This window comes from Ascaphus truei (genome assembly GCF_040206685.1).
Source record: "Ascaphus truei isolate aAscTru1 chromosome 2 unlocalized genomic scaffold, aAscTru1.hap1 SUPER_2_unloc_5, whole genome shotgun sequence".
NCBI lineage: Eukaryota > Metazoa > Chordata > Amphibia > Anura > Ascaphidae > Ascaphus > Ascaphus truei.
Window position 1 is genome coordinate 293493 of NW_027453819.1, and position 20546 is coordinate 314038.

General features: G+C 50.2%; 1 protein-coding gene across 1 annotated transcript in view; it reads right to left on the bottom strand.

The window, feature by feature from the left end:
- Window positions 1-6263: 6263 nt before the first annotated feature.
- CDK5 (cyclin dependent kinase 5) overlaps window positions 6264-20546 on the bottom strand; it is a 71736-nt gene continuing 57453 nt past the window's right edge. Inside the window, 6 exon segments of the mRNA XM_075580487.1 lie at window positions 6264-8905; window positions 10472-10552; window positions 12029-12089; window positions 12277-12346; window positions 18049-18145; window positions 19351-19425. Coding sequence (XP_075436602.1) covers window positions 8819-8905; window positions 10472-10552; window positions 12029-12089; window positions 12277-12346; window positions 18049-18145; window positions 19351-19425 — 471 coding nt within the window. The 3' untranslated portion in view covers window positions 6264-8818.

Below are 20546 nucleotides of genomic sequence, written 5' to 3' on the forward strand. Positions count from 1 at the left end.
CTGGACATACGGGGCAAGGTCAGAGAACACTTCCCCCTGCAGGACATACAGGGCAAGGTCAGAGAACACTTCCCCCTGCTGGACATACGGGGTAAGGTCAGAGAACACTTCCCCCTGCTGGACATACGGGGTAAGGTCAGAGAACACGTCCCCCTGCTGGACATACGGGGTAAGGTCAGAGAACACTTCCCCCTGCTGGACATACGGGGTAAGGTCAGAGAACACTTCCCCCTGCTGGACATACGGGGTAAGGTCAGAGAACACATCCCCCTGGTGGACATACGGGGTAAGGTCAGAGAACACGTCCCCCTGCTGGACATACGGGGTAAGGTCAGAGAACACGTCCCCCTGCTGGACATACGGGGTAAGGTCAGAGAACACGTCCCCCTGCTAGACATACGGGGTAAGGTCAGAGAACACTTCCCCCTGCTGGACATACAGGGTAAGGTCAGAGAACACGTCTCCCTGCTGGACATACGGGGTAAGGTCAGAGAACACTTCCCCCTGTTGGACATACGGGGTAAGGTCAGAGAACACTTCCCCCTGCTGGACATACGGGGTATGGTCAGAGAACACTTCCCCCTGCTGGAAATACGGGGTATGGTCAGAGAATACTTCCCCCTGCTGGACATACGGGGTAAGGTCAGAGAACACTTCCCCCTGCTGGACATACGGGGCAAGGTCAGAGAACACTTCCCCCTGCTGGACATACGGGGCAAGGTCAGAGAACACTTCCCCCTGCTGGACATACGGGGTAAGGTCAGAGAACACTTCCCCCTGCTGGTCATACGGGGTAAGGTCAGAGAACACTTCCCCCTGCTGGACATACGGGGTAAGGTCAGAGAACACTTCCCCCTGCTGGACATACGGGGTAAGGTCAGAGAACACTTCCCCCTGCTGGACATACGGGGTAAGGTCAGAGAACACTTCCCCCTGCTGGACATACGGGGTAAGGTCAGAGAACACGTCCCCCTGCTGGACATACGGGGTAAGGTCAGAGAACACTTCCCCCTGCTGGACATACGGGTTAAGGTCAGGGAACACTTCCCCCCTGCTGGACATACGGGGTAAGGTCAGAGAACACTTCCCCCTGCTGGACATACGGGGTAAGGTCAGAGAACACTTCCCCCTGCTGGACATACGGGGTAAGGTCAGAGAACACTTCCCCCTGCTGGACATACGGGGTAAGGTCAGAGAACACGTCCCCCTGCTGGACATACAGGGTAAGGTCAGAGAACACTTCCCCCTGCTGGACATACGGGGTAAGGTCAGGGAACACTTCCCCCTGCTGGACATACGGGGTAAGGTCAGAGAACACTTCCCCCTGCTGGACATACAGGGCAAGGTCAGTGAACACTTCCCCCTGCTGGACATACGGGGTAAGGTCAGAGAACACGTCCCCCTGCTGGACATACAGGGTAAGGTCAGAGAACACTTACCACTGCTGGACATACGGGGCAAGGTCAGAGAACACTTCCCCCTGCTGGACATACAGAGAAGGTCAGAGAACACTTCCCCCTGCTGGACATACGGGGTAAGGTCAGAGAACACTTCCCCCTGCTGGACATACAGGGCAAGGTCAGAGAACACTTCCCCCTGCTGGACATACAGGGCAAGGTCAGAGAACACTTCCCCCTGCTGGACATACAGGGCAAGGTCAGAGAACACTTCCCCCTGCTGGACATACAGGGCAAGGTCTGAGAACACTTCCCCCTGCTGGACATACGGGGTAAGGTCAGAGAACACTTCCCCCTGCTGGACATACGGGGTAAGGTCAGAGAACACGTCCCCCTGCTGGACATACAGGGTAAGGTCAGAGAACACTTCCCCCTGCTGGACATACGGGGTAAGGTCAGAGAACACTTCCCCCTGCTGGACATACGGGGTAAGGTCAGAGAACACTTCCCCCTGCTGGACATACGGGTTAAGGTCAGAGAACACTTCCCCCTGCTGGACATACGGGGCAAGGTCAGAGAACACGTCCCCCCTGCTGGACATACGGGGTAAGGTCAGAGAACACTTCCCTCTGCTGGACATACAGGGCAAGGTCAGAGAACACTTCCCCCTGCTGGACATACGGGGCAAGGTCAGAGAACACTTCCCCCTGATGGACATACGGGGCAAGGTCAGAGAACACTTCCCCCTGCTGGACATACGGGGCAAGGTCAGAGAACACTTCCCCCTGCTGGACATACGGGGTAAGGTCAGAGAACACGTCCCCCTGCTGGACATACGGGGTAAGGTCAGAGAACACGTCCCCCTGCTGGACATACGGGGTAAGGTCAGAGAACACGTCCCCCTGCTGGACATACGGGGTAAGGTCAGAGAACACGTCCCCCTGCTAGACATACGGGGTAAGGTCAGAGAACACTTCCCCCTGCTGGACATACGGGGTAAGGTCAGAGAACACTTCCCCCTGCTGGACATACGGGGTAAGGTCAGAGAACACGTCCCCCTGCTGGACTTACGGGGTAAGGTCAGAGAACACTTCCCCCTGCTGGACATACGGGGCAAGGTCAGAGAACACTTCCCCCTGCTGGACATACGGGGTAAGGTCAGAGAACACTTCCCCCTGCTGGACATACGGGGTAAGGTCAGAGAACACTTCCCCCTGCTGGACATACGGGGTAAGGTCAGAGAACACGTCCCCCTGCTGGACATACGGGGCAAGGTCAGAGAACACGTCCCCCCTGCTGGACATACGGGGCAAGGTCAGAGAACACATCCCCCCTGCTGGACATACGGGGTAAGGTCAGAGAACACATCCCCCCTGCTGGACATACGGGGTAAGGTCAGAGAACACTTCCCCCTGCTGGACATACGGGGCAAGGTCAGAGAACACGTCCCCCTGCTGGACATACGGGGTAAGGTCAGAGAACACTTCCCCCTGCTGGACATACGGGGTAAGGTCAGAGAACACTTCCCCCTGCTGGACATACGGGGTAAGGTCAGAGAACACGTCCCCCTGCTGGACATACGGGGTAAGGTCAGAGAACACGTCACCCTGCTGGACATACGGGGTAAGGTCAGAGAACACGTCCCCCTGCTGGACATACGGGGTAAGGTCAGAGAACACTTCCCCCCTGCTGGACATACGGGGTAAGGTCAGAGAACACTTCCCCCTGCTGGACATACGGGGTAAGGTCAGAGAACACTTCCCCCTGCTGGACATACGGGGTAAGGTCAGAGAACACGTCCCCCTGCTGGACATACGGGGTAAGGTCAGAGAACACTTCCCCCTGCTGGACATACGGGGTAAGGTCAGAGAACACTTCCCCCTGCTGGACATACGGGGCAAGGTCAGAGAACACTTCCCCCTGCTGGACATACGGGGTAAGGTCAGAGAACACATCCCCCCTGCTGGACATACGGGGTAAGGTCAGAGAACACTTCCCCCTGCTGGACATACGGGGTAAGGTCAGAGAACACTTCCCCCTGCTGGACATACGGGGTAAGGTCAGGGAACACGTCCCCCTGCTGGACATACGGGGTAAGGTCAGAGAACACGTCCCCCTTCTGGACATACAGGCTAAGGTCAGAGAACACTTCCCCCCTGCTGGACATACGGGGTAAGGTCAGAGAACACTTCCCCCTGCTGGACATACGGGGTAAGGTCAGAGAACATGTCCCCCTGCTGGACATACGGGGTAAGGTCAGAGAACACTTCCCCCTGCTTGGCAATGATTTCCCTGGGCTGGGAGGGGGCACTAAGGAAGGGGCACATAGGCCCCCATTTGCCAGGAGAAAAGGGCAGATGCCAGGGACGGTTCCGCCCACAGGACACCCGCTGATTCTGCCCACAGGATACTTATTTGGTATATCCCTGTATACCTTTCCCATCTAAAATGATGTCCAACCTTTTTTTGAACAAATCTATTGTATCTGCCATCACTGTCTCCATGGGTAATGAATTCCACATTTTAACTGCCCTTATTGTAAAGAACCCTTTCCTTTGTTGCTGGTGAAATTTCCTTTCCTCCAACCTTAAGGGATGGCCCCGAGTCCTTTCTACTGCCCGTGGGATGAATAGTTCTTTTGAAAGCTCCTTGTATTGTCCCTGAATATATTTGTATATAGTTATCATATCCCCTCTTAGACGCCTCTTTTCTAATGTAAATAAATCTAATTTAGCTAGCCTCTCCTCATAAGTTAGAATGTCCACCCCCTTTATTAATTTGGTGGCTCTTCTCTGCACGCTCTCTAGTTCCATAATGTCTTTTCTTAGGATTGGTGCCCAAAATTGTACTCCATATTCAAGGTGTGGTCTTACTAATGCTTTGTAAAGGGGCATAATTATGTTTACTTCCCTTCCATCCATTGCCCGTTTGATGCAAGATAAGATCTTGTTTGCCTTTGCAGCTACTGCATGACATTGGGCACTATTGCTAAGCCTGCTGTCTACAAGCACTCCTAAATCCTTCTCCATCAAGGATTCCCCCAATATATCTCCATTTAATTTGTAAGTCGCCTTTTTATTCTTGCATCCCAAATGCATAACCTTACATTTATCTGTATTAACCCTCATTTGTATTAACCCTCTTCTGACTTAAAGAATCTAAACGCCTTCCTCTTCTTGTCCATTTCCTCCCCTACCTGTTTATTTAGCCACATTGGTTTTGACTTATTTCTTTTATACTTATTACCCAAGGGTATACACTGATAAGTGTGCTTTTCTAACAATGTTTTAAAGACTGCCCATTTATCTTCTACATTTTTCCCTGCAAAAACATCATCCCATTGTATTACTACTAGATTAGACCTCAGTTTATTAAAATCTGCCTTTCTAAAGTTTAAAGTCTTTGTTGAACCCAAGTAATCTGTTTTTTGATAATTTATTTCAAATGAGACCATGTTATGATCACTGTTACCCAAATGTTCCAGGACTTGAATATTTGTTATTACTTCTATATTGTTTGATATGACCAAATCCAGAACTGCCCCTCTCCTGGTTGGTTCCTCAATATTTTGGGTCATATAATTATCTTTAAGCAACCCCAAAAACCTGTTTCCTTTTGTTGTAACGCTAATCTCATTGCCCCAGTCTATGTCTGGATAATTAAAATCCCCCATTATGCAAACATGACCCAGTTTTGATGCCTTCTCCATTTGCAAAAGTATTTTAGCTTCCTCAATCTCACAGATATTTGGTGGTTTATAGCATATTCCCACAAACATTTTTTTTATACTTTTACCTCCACCGCTAATTTCTATCCACAAGGTCTCTATATTTTCATCATTCCCTTCATAGACATCATCCCTTATAATAGGTTCTAGATCCGGTTTAACATAGACATACTCCACCTCCCCTTCCATTTGTTTGATCCTTCCGAAAAAGAGAATAACCCTCTAAATTAACGGTCCAGTCATGAGTATCATCCCACCATGTTTCAGTAATGCCGATGATATCATACTGCTCCCTTGCAGCTATTAATTGAAGCTCCCCCATTTTATCTGTCAGGCTTCTTGCATTAGCAAGCATGCATTTCAGGTTTTTTTCAGCCTGTACTATTATCTTATCTGCTCCTTCCTTTCTGCTCCCACTTGGTTTAGTCTTTAGAAGTTTTCTAGATACAAAGACCAGGACTGTGATACAAAGGCCAGGACTGTGATAAAGAGACCAGGACTGTGATACAAAGACCAGGACTGTGATACAAAGACCAGGACTGTGATACAGAGACCAGGACTGTGATACAGAGACCAGGACTGTGATACAGAGACCAGGACTGTGACACAGAGACCAGGACTGTGACACAAAGACCAGGACTGTGACACAAAGACCAGGACTGTGACACAAAGACCAGGACTGTGACACAAAGACCAGGACTGTGACACAAAGACCAGGACTGTGATACAAAGACCAGGACTGTGATACAGAGACCAGGACTGTGATACAGAGACCAGGACTGTGATACAGAGACCAGGACTGTGATACAGAGACCAGGACTGTGATACAAAGACCAGGACTGTGACACAGAGACCAGGACTGTGATACAGAGACCAGGACTGTGATACAAAGACCAGGACTGTGACACAGAGACCAGGACTGTGATACAAAGACCAGGACTGCTCCCAGCCGAATGACTGCCACCAATAATTACATCGGGCGACGGATTTAACTCCACGTCTCCCAGGACCTGCAATTCCGCATTGAAAGCACCGCGCGCGCAGAGGCGTTCGGCGTTTGTTTTCCTCACAGCGAACGCGTGAGACGTTGCCGCAGGTTTGCCGAGTTACTAAACAGAAAAAGGACTCCAGACACGACACCCGTCTGTAAAATAAACTGCATTTCTCAGGAAGCAGGACACCAATTTACAGGGCAAAAGAAACAAAACGCATACGAACCATCCACACAAAAAAATGTACATTCAAATATACAACTGGTATTTCAGAGGAGACTGAGAGGGTCCCGGGGGGGGGGGGGGGGAATGGCAGGTCCCCAAATAAATTAAAATAAGAGGTTGTGGGAAGGAGGGGAATTAAGGGGTCTCTTGATCTGAGGAGGGGGACAGAGGTGTGGGGGGGGGGGATACCTTGCAGAAAAGCTGGTTAGCCCGAGCGGTTTGCAGGGGAACCGCGCGCGCTCTGCTTCAGCAAGATGGGATCTGAGATGTGCAAACGGGCGCTCCTTACCTCCGCACGGCAAGGAGGGTGCAATGTGCTGCAGGTCTCTGGGTGCAATGTGCTGCAGGTCTCTGGGTGCAATGTGCTGCAGGTCTCTGGGTGCAATGTGCTGCAGGTCTCTGGGTGCAATGTGCTGCAGGTCTCTGGGTGCAATGTGCTGCAGGTCTCTGGGTGCAATGTGCTGCAGGTCTCTGGGTGCAATGAGCTGCAGGTCTCTGGGTGCAATGTGCTGCAGGTCTCTGGGTGCAATGTGCTGCAGGTCTCTGGGTGCAATGCGCTGCAGGTCTCTGGCAGCAAAGTGGTTAACCCAGGAGTTCCCCAACTCTGCAACACTCCCCCCAACAGGTCAGGTTTTCAGGATATCCCTGCTTCAGCACAAGTGGTACAGTCTTCAAATGAGCCACTGATTGGAGCCCCTCGTGCTGAAGCAGGGATATCCTGAACACCTGACATGCTGGGGGGCTCGGGGACTGGAGTCGGGGACCCCCGGGTTTAGGTGCGGTGGGGAGGAGGAGTTCTGTTACTGCAGAGAATCCCCTATATATAGAGCCTATAGGGGACATGAGATCGCAGCTTGGCAGCCAGAGTAAGGGTAATACGTTACAGGTAAGCGACACTGCTCGGAGGAGAGCGGGGCGGGTATCAGGGTATCGGGGTAACCCACCCTGCAGATGCTTTACGGAGGGGTTATTTAGCGGTGCAAAGCCAGGGAACACGAGAGCTGGCACGATGCATGTCAGAGAAGGGGTGGGGGAGGGGGGAGGAGGGGGGTGGGGGGTTCATGATCTCATGGGGTGCGAGGGAGACGGGAACGTTTAGGGCGGGCAGAAGTCTGCGAAGTAAGGGTGCAATAATTACATCGGGCGACGGATTTAACTCCACGTCTCCCAGGACCTGCAATTCCGCATTGAAAGCACCGCGCGCGCAGAGGCGTTCGGCGTTTGTTTTCCTCACAGCGAACGCGTGAGACGTTGCCGCAGGTTTGCCGAGTTACTAAACAGAAAAAGGACTCCAGACACGACACCCGTCTGTAAAATAAACTGCATTTCTCAGGAAGCAGGACACCAATTTACAGGGCAAAAGAAACAAAACGCATACGAACCATCCACACAAAAAAATGTACATTCAAATATACAACTGGTATTTCAGAGGAGACTGAGAGGGTCCCGGGGGGGGGGGGGGGGGAATGGCAGGTCCCCAAATAAATTAAAATAAGAGGTTGTGGGAAGGAGGGGAATTAAGGGGTCTCTTGATCTGAGGAGGGGGACAGAGGTGTGGGGGGGGGGGATACCTTGCAGAAAAGCTGGTTAGCCCGAGCGGTTTGCAGGGGAACCGCGCGCGCTCTGCTTCAGCAAGATGGGATCTGAGATGTGCAAACGGGCGCTCCTTACCTCCGCACGGCAAGGAGGGTGCAATGTGCTGCAGGTCTCTGGGTGCAATGTGCTGCAGGTCTCTGGGTGCAATGTGCTGCAGGTCTCTGGGTGCAATGTGCTGCAGGTCTCTGGGTGCAATGTGCTGCAGGTCTCTGGGTGCAATGTGCTGCAGGTCTCTGGGTGCAATGTGCTGCAGGTCTCTGGGTGCAATGAGCTGCAGGTCTCTGGGTGCAATGTGCTGCAGGTCTCTGGGTGCAATGTGCTGCAGGTCTCTGGGTGCAATGCGCTGCAGGTCTCTGGCAGCAAAGTGGTTAACCCAGGAGTTCCCCAACTCTGCAACACTCCCCCCAACAGGTCAGGTTTTCAGGATATCCCTGCTTCAGCACAAGTGGTACAGTCTTCAAATGAGCCACTGATTGGAGCCCCTCGTGCTGAAGCAGGGATATCCTGAACACCTGACATGCTGGGGGGCTCGGGGACTGGAGTCGGGGACCCCCGGGTTTAGGTGCGGTGGGGAGGAGGAGTTCTGTTACTGCAGAGAATCCCCTATATATAGAGCCTATAGGGGACATGAGATCGCAGCTTGGCAGCCAGAGTAAGGGTAATACGTTACAGGTAAGCGACACTGCTCGGAGGAGAGCGGGGCGGGTATCAGGGTATCGGGGTAACCCACCCTGCAGATGCTTTACGGAGGGGTTATTTAGCGGTGCAAAGCCAGGGAACACGAGAGCCGGCACGATGCATGTCAGAGAAGGGGTGGGGGAGGGGGGAGGAGGGGGGTGGGGGGTTCATGATCTCATGGGGTGCGAGGGAGACGGGAACGTTTAGGGCGGGCAGAAGTCTGCGAAGTAAGGGTGCTGGAGAGCCTCGTCCGCAGAGATCCTCTGAACCGGGTTACACTTCAGTAAGTTCTGGGAACAGAGAGACGCAATCAGTGGCAGCAACGTGGGACGTGGCACAGCGACGCTTACACAGGGTCTCCCGCCTGCACACCTCATACACACCCCACAGGGTCTCCCGCATGTACACCTCATACACCCCACAGGGTCTCCCGCCTGCACACCTCATACACACCCCACAGGGTCTCCCGCATGTACACCTCATACACACCACAGGGTCTCCCGCCTGCACACCTCATACACACCACAGGGTCTCCCGCCTGCACACCTCATACACACCGCACAGGGTCTCCCGCATGTACACCTCATACACACCCCACAGGGTCTCCCGCATGTACACCTCATACACCCCACAGGGTCTCCCGCCTGCACACCTCATACACACCACAGGGTCTCCCGCCTGCACACCTCATACACACCGCACAGGGTCTCCCGCATGTACACCTCATACACACCCCACAGGGTCTCCCGCATGTACACCTCATACACACCCCACAGGGTCTCCCGCATGTATACCTCATACACACCCCACAGGGTCTCCCGCATGTACACCTCATACACACCCCACAGGGTCTCCCGCATGTATACCTCATACACACCCCACAGGGTCTCCCGCATGTATACCTCATACACACCCCACAGGGTCTCCCGCATGTACACCTCATACACACCCCACAGGGTCTCCCGCATGTACACCTCATACACACCCCACAGGGTCTCCCGCATGTACACCTCATACACACCCCACAGGGTCTCCCGCATGTACACCTCATACACACCCCACAGGGTCTCCCGCATGTACACCTCATACACACCCCACAGGGTCTCCCGCATGTACACCTCATACACACCCCACAGGGTCTCCCGCATGTACACCTCATACACACCCCACAGGGTCTCCCGCATGTATACCTCATACACACCCCACAGGGTCTCCCGCATGTATACCTCATACACACCCCACAGGGTCTCCCGCATGTACACCTCATACACACCCCACAGGGTCTCCCGCATGTACACCTCATACACACCCCACAGGGTCTCCCGCCTGTACACCTCATACACACCACGGGGTCTCCCGCATGTACACCTCATACACAGCACGGGGTCTCCCGCATGTATACCTCACACACACCCCACAGGGTCTCCCGCATGTACACCTCATACACACCCCACAGGGTCTCCCGCCTGTACACCTCATACACACCACGGGGTCTCCCGCATGTACACCTCATACACACCCCACAGGGTCTCCCGCATGTATACCTCACACACACCCCACAGGGTCTCCCGCATGTACACCTCATACACACCACAGGGTCTCCCGCATGTACACCTCATACACACCCCACAGGGTCTCCCGCATGTACACCTCATACACACCACAGGGTCTCCCGCCTGCACACCTCATACACACCACAGGGTCTCCCGCCTGCACACCTCATACACACCACAGGGTCTCCCGCCTGCACACCTCATACACACCACAGGGTCTCCCGCATGTACACCTACCCCCCGGGGACCCCCCTCCCTACCCAAGGGATGCCCCACCCGCAGAGCCTCAGTAGTCACAGGTACCTGCAGGAGATCCCTTCCTGTGGCGTTCAGTTTGGGCACAACGTTCACTAGAGACGTGGTGGCCGGATACATGGGATAGGGCTGCGGAAGGACACACACAGGAAGGAACGCGTCAGTAACTCCACCACATCACCCAGATTCGCGTGCATAAAACAGGATCCACCAGATCATCCAGACTCCCGTGCATAACAAAGGATCCACCACATCACCCAGACTCGCGTGCATAACACAGGATCCGCCAGATCACCCAGACTCGCGTGCATAACACAGGATCCACCAGATCACCCAGACTCACGTGCATAACACAGGATCCACCACATCACCCAGACTCGAGTGCATAAAACAGGACCCACCAGATCATCCAGACTCGCGTGCATAAAACAGGATCCACCAGATCATCCAGACTCGCGTGCATAAAACAGGATCCACCAGATCATCCAGACTCACGTGCATAAAACAGGATCCACCAGATCACCCAGACTCACGTGCATAAAACAGGATCCACCAGATCACCCAGACTCGTGTGCATAAAACAGGATCCACCAGATCATCCAGACTCACGTGCATAAAACAGGATCCACCTGAGCCACCAGATCTCCCAGACACATGTACACAAAACAGGATCTGTCGCGAGACCGCCATTATGTGGGAGATTAGCTGCACCGGATGATGCCGTATTGGAGGATTGGCAATACTGGCAAGTCTTGGGGTGCACCACCAGGTACAGATATATTTCATTATTGGATCATTTTAATGTCATTATAAGCTGTATACTGGGGGAGAGGAAATGATGCAGGAAACCAGGTGACGATGAAACAGGATTCTCTGGTTATATCGCACGCCGAAGCTCCAGCTTCTAAGGCCGCGCTTATAGTCCTTGCGACGGCGCCGCGTCCTCCGTTGCCGTTGTTGCAGCGATTTTAGCTTATAGTGTTAGACAAGAGACGGCGACCGCAGGCGTGGCGGGGCGAGCGGTGCGTCCTCATTGGCAGCACCCATCCCGCGCCCGCTGATGTCACGCTGCGGTAGCCGAAAAATCAATTTTTCATTGATTTCAAGCGATCGCGACCAATTCGTCGCTCCATCGCGTCGCTCCTACTATAAGCGCACGCGACGGATTCAATACACTTGTTTTGACGCGAAGTCGCGTTGCCGGGACTATAAGTGCGGCTCAAGGTTTAAATGTGTATAATCAGATAGTACCCAATAAAACAAAGCAGGTACCAGTATATGTGCCAGTATATGTGCCAGTATATGTGGTGCTCTAAATGGTTCATTCCCAGTTACCCCATTTTGAAATCATTTTTTTAAATTAATGTTCAATAAAACGATTAATTTTCTCTGCATTTAATTAACAGAAATTCCATTTACTCAGAAATGTAGTTAACATAAGGAGTCGTTTTATTGACCTATGCAATTTAATTTTGAAGTCCCTTCAATCAGCTTCCGTAACATTTATCTGTGACATTGGATCATGTAACAACTGATAGCTGTGTGCGCTGTGTGCGCTGTGTCTCATAGCAGTATCCCACTTCTCACACCACATCTCCCACTCACCTTATAGTCTGGCAGTTTGGTCATGGCTGGCCATTGTTCTTCAGTCGGGGTCCCAAGCAACGTATGAGAGTTAAGGAGATCCACACATGGAGAAAAAAAAAAAACTCCCCTCAACCCAGAGGAAAAACACACCTTCCCTCACCAGCAATGCTTGTCAAAAACAGACGAGTACTTGTGATGGAAAACCGTCACGTAGAGCCATGCACAGGATAGATCACTTTCCCACCCCAAGCTTTGCTGAAGGATATCGGAAGATCCTCTTCAACTGATCATCCACATCATTACCAGGAAACAGCGGCCTTCCAGCATTAGCTAGCTCTGCAGGGTGACAGGAGGAGAGAGGATGGTGAGAAGTGGCCAGGAGGAGAGAGGATGGTGAGAAGTGGCTGTAGAGGGAGAAAGGGGATGGCCCGGTATTAAAGGGGTTGCACCCCATATGGCCATCCCCTGACCTCACCAGAGAGACAAGAGGTTAACTGGACTGCGGTCCAGGGATGAGGTTTGCACCTTGTTGTACCTTGAAAATGTATGTTCCCCTGTTCCCATGTTTCATTATAAGCATGTATTTTAATGTTTTAAAGTGCATTTCTGTATCTCCAGTTCTGGAGATCGCAGAGTTCATATTTGGCCAATATGTGGAGTCACTGTAGGCATTAAAAATTGGCAAAGGTCGACCCACTGAGCCCACCAGAATGGAACTTATTAATATGTGTAGATATTAAAGTGTATATGTATTTTATTTTGGATCTGTTCTGAAAATGCAGACGCCATCTGCTAGGCTAATAAGTCATGATTGCAGACAGCTGAGTAGCCTAAGCACGGTGATCAAAAGTTAACTGCCTTGATTGTTACCCAATGTCTAGGGATTAAGTATTAATCAATCAACAAACTCTGTTACCTGAGGGCATGGGTTAGTCTGTTAGTCTCCACGGTAGATAATTGTTCACCAATAGGCTGTGTTCAATGTTAAGAATAGGGTTGCACAGGTATATAAACTGTGTCAACCCTACAGTTTTTAGTTGTGCTGGAGTTATGCTTCTGATACCATCTTGAATGTCACTGGACTGTTGGAGAATTGCTATTGGATACTTCTCCATCCCCCAACCCTAAGTAAGTGTTATCTTCTTGTCTGTTAATTGTACTATATTGCTGTGTTCACCTTATTTAAGGAATAAATTATATTTTATTATATCTAAGCCTCGTTCAGTTCAACCCAGATATTTGGTGTTCATTATATCTTGTCATAAGCTACCGTGACAGTGGCCAGGAGGAGAGAGGATGGTGAGAAGTGGCCAGGAGGAGAGAGGATGGTGAGAAGTGGCCAGGAGGAGAGAGGATGGTGAGAAGTGGCCAGGAGGAGAGAGGATGGTGAGAAGTGGCCAGGAGGAGAGAGAATGGTGAGAAGTGGCCAGGAGGAGAGAGGATGGTGAGAAGTGGCCAGGAGGAGAGAGGATGGTGAGAAGTGGCCAGGAGGAGAGAGGATGGTGAGAAGTGGCAAGGAGGAGAGAGGATGGTGAGAAGTGGACAGGAGGAGAGAGGATGGTGAGAAGTGGCCAGGAGGAGAGAGGATGGTGAGAAGTGGCCAGGAGGAGAGAGGATGGTGAGAAGTGGCCAGGAGGAGAGAGGATGGTGAGAAGTGGACAGGAGAAGCCTTTTAGAGTGTATGTTCTTCTGAGCTCAGTCACCGCTCGCAGACATTTGGGATTTGCAGCCATCGTGTGGAATTGTTAAAAACCAACATAAAAATTACTTTGCAATAAAAAATAAATAAAAAAAAGTTGAAACATGTCTGTGAGTGGTTTGACTTGCTTTACTTTGCTAGTCCCATGCTGTGTGAACAGCGAAGCGTCAGCTTAAATGGGCTCCATGTGAATGGATATTCCAGGCAAAAGGTGACACATTGTGTGATCATTTGCATGTCATTTCCCAGAATCCCTTGCTGCAGTGGGAGCACTGTATGCGAGGTGATAATGGTTGAAAGGCAGGGGTGCAGACCTGTCTAAGACATGTGAATGTGCTCACACGTGATATTCTTGATTGGATATAGATAGATAGATATATATCTATATCTATATATACACATACAAACCAAAAACACACACACACACACAACAGTGCGCACACAAACACGTATATAACAGTGCATTCGGCGCAACAAGATATCACATATGATCATATATCTTGTTGTGCCGAATGCACTGTTTTCTATAAACATATTGGGTTATAATTGTGATAACCAGCATTAGGGCTGCATATAGCTTTATTAGCTCACCTTTGGTATTTTGCGCACTTGCTTGATAGATAGAGATAGATATACAAATCTATATATAAATCTCAAGCTGCTGATGTTTTAAATGCCATCCCCTATGTCATATATTGTTCACATGCCATAGGATTTGTATATGACCAAAAGAGGGAATAATTTATATGATTTATATGGTTTTCCATAACACACCTCAATATGCGGATGCTAAGACAGTGGTGGAAAAAAAATAAACAATTGTGTGGTTACTAAATGATAGTGGCTAAAAGCGCTCCCCTTGTGCTTTTTATTAATGAATCTTTTTAAGTCTCTCCAATCTTAGGTGCAGCCCACACAGTCTACCACGGAGAATACAAAGCATCATCATCTAAAAGGAGGTGATTGGATAATGGTCAAGCACCGCCGCAAACAGCTAACAAAGACAAAGTGTCATCAAGCCAGTGTATGGACGGGATCTTCCCTGACCACTGACCAACCAAAAACAGTTAGAGTATCTAGGCAAAATAAATCCTAGAACATTAACCATCGAGGGAATAAGACTACAGCCACGGCCCGGTCCTATCCGAACAATTTGTTTTTTCAGGACTCAATATTTTTTTAGAGTGTGTTTTTAAGACGTATGCCCCGCTAGGCAAGATCTGCCGACGACATCCAGATGATAAGGCAGTGTTAGGGATGATCGGTTTTGCAATATTTGTAATGTTTATTGTTTTGTGGACACATAATTTTGCTGGCAATCATAGAATCTCGCACAATGCTACACGGGTTAATGGGTCACAAGGGAATATATACAATGATTCTCTGCCATACTCTAGTGGCCCCCAACGACGCAAGAGAGAATGACATTTAACCCCTTGGGAAAAAGACAATACATTTATTGACGTTTGCAGATCTAAATATAATAAATCTGGGGTAAATGAACCCTGCTGGGTGTACGGATACATACCACATACACAAACAGCCCTTTGGGTAGGGATACCTTACACTGATGCCGAATTTAGAAAAGGGAATGTCAATTTGAATTTGTTTACAGGGAACTTTTCTAAACTTTTAAACCAAATTCCACTGGTAAATGAGGTTCCAGTAGGTGGATTTTATATAAATTACACTTGGAACAACAATAAATGTATGGGTCAGGTGCCTCCACCAACCAATGAAACTTGTATAAAAATGTATTTACACCCCGGAGATAAAAATTTACAGTGAGAATGTGGGCTTAATTTTACAGCTTTATCCATTAATTTATTTAACCAAGAACAGGTTCAGATTAGATTAATGGCCCTACAGAACAGAATGGCTCTAGACTATATTTTAGCATCAAAGGGGGGTGTATGTGCCCTCGTTAAAGAGCAATGTTGTGTCTTTATTAGAGATCAAAGTGGTAAGATTGAGTATGCGCTAGAGAAGATAGCAGCGATACAGGAGAGATTAAGGAAAGGCGGAGATGAAAGATGGGATCCGTTAGGAATTAGCAAGTGGGTTGGTTCCCTGGGAGCAAAGCTAATGAATGGATTTATCTGTGTGCTTGCAGTTCTGGTTGTTTTGTATGTCTGTGTCGTGTGCAGTAAATCCCTGCTGCAAAGGTGTGTAAAACCCTCTACACAGGCCATGCCACTGATCACAGATGACCCCACAGAAGATGCAATCTCGGAAGGAAAAATCAGTCCCCCTCAAGGGAATACAGATGAAGATGACAGCAGAAAGACCAACCTGGCTGATCTAAAATACGGCAGTTTTGTGAGTTTTCAGAACTATCAAAGTAATGCAATCTTGGACCCTCCAGGCCAACATGACATTTATGAGTTTTATCTGAATTATCCTTAAATTACTATTTTTTTTTTTAAATAAAAGGGTGGACTGTGAAGATTTGAGATAAGGGGTGTGGATTAGGCTATATGAAGACAGACTATCATCACTACCATTTTGGCTAAGCAGCCATTTTGAGTGTTTGCTTGTATGTATGCGCAACTGTTTGTGTATGAAAGCTGCGCTGCAGAGCATCGCTCCTAAGCAAAGACCAACCCTCGTATAATTCCTAGTAATCATGAAATTGAATTAATTGCATTGTTACAGTTTTTCTAACGAACTCATTCTTTCTGGATCCCCGCTTCTCTTATCTTGCAGCTACAAACAAAGGGCTAAGAGGTTGACTCCTTAAGTCAGGAGGTTATGAGGTCCAAATTACGGGGAGATATGTAGGGTAAAGGTTAGCTTGCGAAGCATATATTTTTGCTTGAATAAGGTTTATGTATGTCATTATATTTTTCTTTATCTCTAAGCCAGCCCCCCCTTAAGGGACGTATTACTCATTTGAAATGTATAAAAGTGTGATGTCAAGCAATATGTGGTCAGAGGAAAGAGCTCATTTTTTAATTCTCTCTTCTGCGTATCTTGGTGCAATAAGCTCATTATGATATTTTGGACCCTAGACATATTGATATTATTTCTATGCTTTCACATATATATGTATATATGTGTCAAAAGGAGTGCTGGTGGGCATGGCTAAATGTGCCCAGTAGCACTCTTTTTGACACTTATATACATATATAGATTGTGGTAATTTTGGGGGGTTTCTGAGAGCGTGCTGGGTATGTGTGTGTATATTCCATTCCCCCCTAAATGTTGGGCTTCACGTGTTCCTTTGCGGCAGTTTCTTGTTGGTGTAGGACTGGGATATAACTGCCCGATGCACAGTGTCCATGGAAGGGAAGGAGGACTTCCGCTCCTTCTCCTCCCTCACAGGAAGTCTGTGACTTCCGCTCCTTCTCCTCCCTCACAGGAAGTCTGTGACTTCCGCTCCTTCTCCTCCCTCACAGGAAGTCTGTGACTTCCGCTCCTTCTCCTCCCTCACAGCAAGTCTGTGACTTCCGCTCCTTCTCCTCCCTCACAGGAAGTCTGTGACTTCCGCTCCTTCTCCTCCCTCACAGGAAGTCTGTGACTTCCGCTCCTTCTCCTCCCTCACAGGAAGTCTGTGACTTCCACTCCTTCTCCTCCCTCACAGGAAGTCTGTGGCTGACGCTCCTTCTCCTCCCTCACAGGAAGTCTGTGACTTCCGCTCCTTCTCCTCCCTCACAGGAAGTCTGTGGCTGACGCTCCTTCTCCTCCCTCACAGGAAGTCTGTGGCTGACGCTCCTTCTCCTCCCTCACAGGAAGTCTGTGACTTCCGCTCCTTCTCCTCCCTCACAGGAAGTCTGTGGCTGACGCTCCTTCTCCTCCCTCACAGGAAGTCTGTGGCTGACGCTCCTTCTCCTCCCTCACAGGAAGTCTGTGGCTGACGCTCCTTCTCCTCCCTCACAGGAAGTCTGTGACTTCCGCTCCTTCTCCTCCCTCACAGGAAGTCTGTGGCTGACGCTCCTTCTCCTCCCTCACAGGAAGTCTGTGACTTCCGCTCCTTCTCCTCCCTCACAGGAAGTCTGTGACTTCCGCTCCTTCTCCTCCCTCACAGGAAGTCTGTGGCTGACGCTCCTTCTCATCCCTCACAGGAAGTCTGTGACTTCCGCTCCTTCTCCTCCCTCACAGGAAGTCTGTGGCTGACGCTCCTTCTCCTCCCTCACAGGAAGTTTGTGGCTGACGCTCCTTCTCCTCCCTCACAGGAAGTCTGTGGCTGACGCTCCTTCTCCTCCCTCACAGGAAGTCTGTGGCTGACGCTCCCGCGGTTGGTAGAAGCCGATAGAAGATGGCAGAGAAGAGCAGAGGACCGTTGCATCGCTGGGTCTCTCACACCAGCATGGGCTCGTCTCCCCACAGCATGCCTTACCTGCGAAGATGCAGCCCGCTGACCACATGTCTATGGAGGTGGAGTAGAGTTTGGCACCGAAGAGGACATCAGGGGGGCGATACCAAAGAGTCACCACCTGGGGGGGAGTAAGGAGGGCGTTATGGCCTGTAACACTCGCTAAGCATGAGCTGGAGAGACGTGGGTTAAAACTGTACCACGGAAATATTATATATAATGTATAGATTTACAATTCTCTGCCGAAAAAATAAGCAGGAGAGGCCCCGGCAGGTACAGAGATAAGCGGGAGAGGCCCCGGCAGGTCCCGTGATTGTGCCAGGGTGACCCCCACTGATCAGTTCTCATTTCCATTAACAGATCAAGTCAGGAGGTGAATTTCATGGTTAACAGCAACATCTACAGAAGTTTGTCAGTCTGCGGACATCCCGTCACCAACATCCATCTGATTGGCTGGGACTGTTCTTACACGCCAGCTGCGTGTTATAGAGAGTATCGTTCCTACAGCTTCCACTCGAATGTAGCTACACATACGTGTAAGAGGGCTGGTGATATGTAGGTACACATACGTGTAAGAGGGCTGGTGTTATGTAGGTACACATACATGTAAGAGGGCCGGTGAAATGTAGGTACACATACGTGTAACAGGGCTGGTGATATGTAGGTACACATACGTGTAAGAGGGCTGGTGTTATGTAGGTACACATACATGTAAGAGGGCCGGTGATATGTAGGTACACATACGTGTAACAGGGCCGGTGTTATGTAGGTACATATACGTGTAAGAGGGCCGGTGTTATGTAGGTACACATACATGTAAGAGGGCCGGTGATATGTAGGTATACATATATGTAAGAGGGCTGGTGTTATGTAGGTACACATACGTGTAAGAGGGCCGGTGTTATGTAGGTACACATACATGTAAGAGGGCTGGTGTTATGTAGGTACACATACGTGTAAGAGGGCCGGTGTTATGTAGGTACACATACATGTAAGAGGGCTGGTGTTATGTAGGTACACATACATGTAAGAGGGCTGGTGTTATGTAGGTACACATACATGTAAGATGGCCGGTGATATGTAGGTATACATATATGTAAGAGGGCTGGTGTTATGTAGGTACACATACATGTAAGAGGGCCGGTGATATGTAGGTATACATACATGTAAGAGGGCCGGTGTGTGCGCACGCACTGCAGCATATATTCTGTGAGGCCCTATTAGCGAAATAAATCATGGCGTATTAGACTATCAGTATCTTATATCCAGTAATTATTATATACCCGCGTTGAGCACCGGAGGAGGTTGTATTTAGACTGTACTGACCTCTGCCGAGTAACACCGCACCGGGATCCCGAACGCTCGCGCCAATCCGAAGTCTGCAAGCTTCAGCTCCCCGTTCTAAAGAGAGAACGTGCAATCAGGCGCACGGAGATACACAGACTACCCAACGCGCAATCAGGCGCACGGAGACACACAGACTACCCAACGCGCAATCAGGCGCACGGAGATACACAGACTACCCAACGCTCGCGCCAATCCGAAGTCTGCAAGCTTCAGCTCCCCGTTCTAAAGAGAGAACGCGCAATCAGGCGCACGGAGATACACAGACTACCCAACGCGCAATCAGGCGCACGGAGATACACAGACTACCCAACGCTCGCGCCAATCCGAAGTCTGCAAGCTTCAGCTCCCCGTTCTAAAGAGAGAACGCGCAATCAGGCGCACGGAGATACAGACTACCCAACGCTCGCGCCAATCCGAAGTCTGCAAGCTTCAGCTCCCCGTTCTAAAGAGACACCGCGCAATCAGGCGCACGGAGATACACAGACTACCCAACGCGCAATCAGGCGCACGGAGTGAGGATCCAGCAGCCACGGGCGGGACCTTGAGATACACAGGCTACCCAACGCTCACTCAGCGCACGGAGTGAGGATCCAGCGCGCCACGGGCGGGACCGTGAGATACACAGACTACCCAACGCTCACTCAGCGCACGGAGTGAGGATCCAGCAGCCACGGGCGGGACCGTGAGATACACAGGCTACCCAACGCTCACTCAGCGACTCACTGCAAAAAGGAAATGTTTCTGAAGTTCACATTACAAATTGCTGGGGACAGCGAAGAGGTCAAGAAATATTTTCTAACAGAGCTTTTGTGATAATGTTTGGGAGTGGTCAGGTGTTGGCTTGCTTAGACATTGCCTGTAGGTGCTGGCACCCACTGAGGTGTTTGGCTTGCTTAGACATTCCCTGTAGGTGCTGGCACCCACTGAGGTGTTTGGCTTGCTTAGACATTACCTGTAGGTGCTGCACCCACTGAGGTGTTTGCTTGCTTAGACATTCCCTGTAGGTGCTGCACCCACTGAGGTGTTTGCTTGCTTAGACATTCCCTGTAGGTGCTGCACCCACTGAGGTGTTTGCTTGCTTAGACATTCCCTGTAGGTGCTGGCACCCACTGAGGTGTTTGCTTGCTTAGACATTCCCTGTAGGTGCTGGCACCCACTGAGGTGTTTGCTTGCTT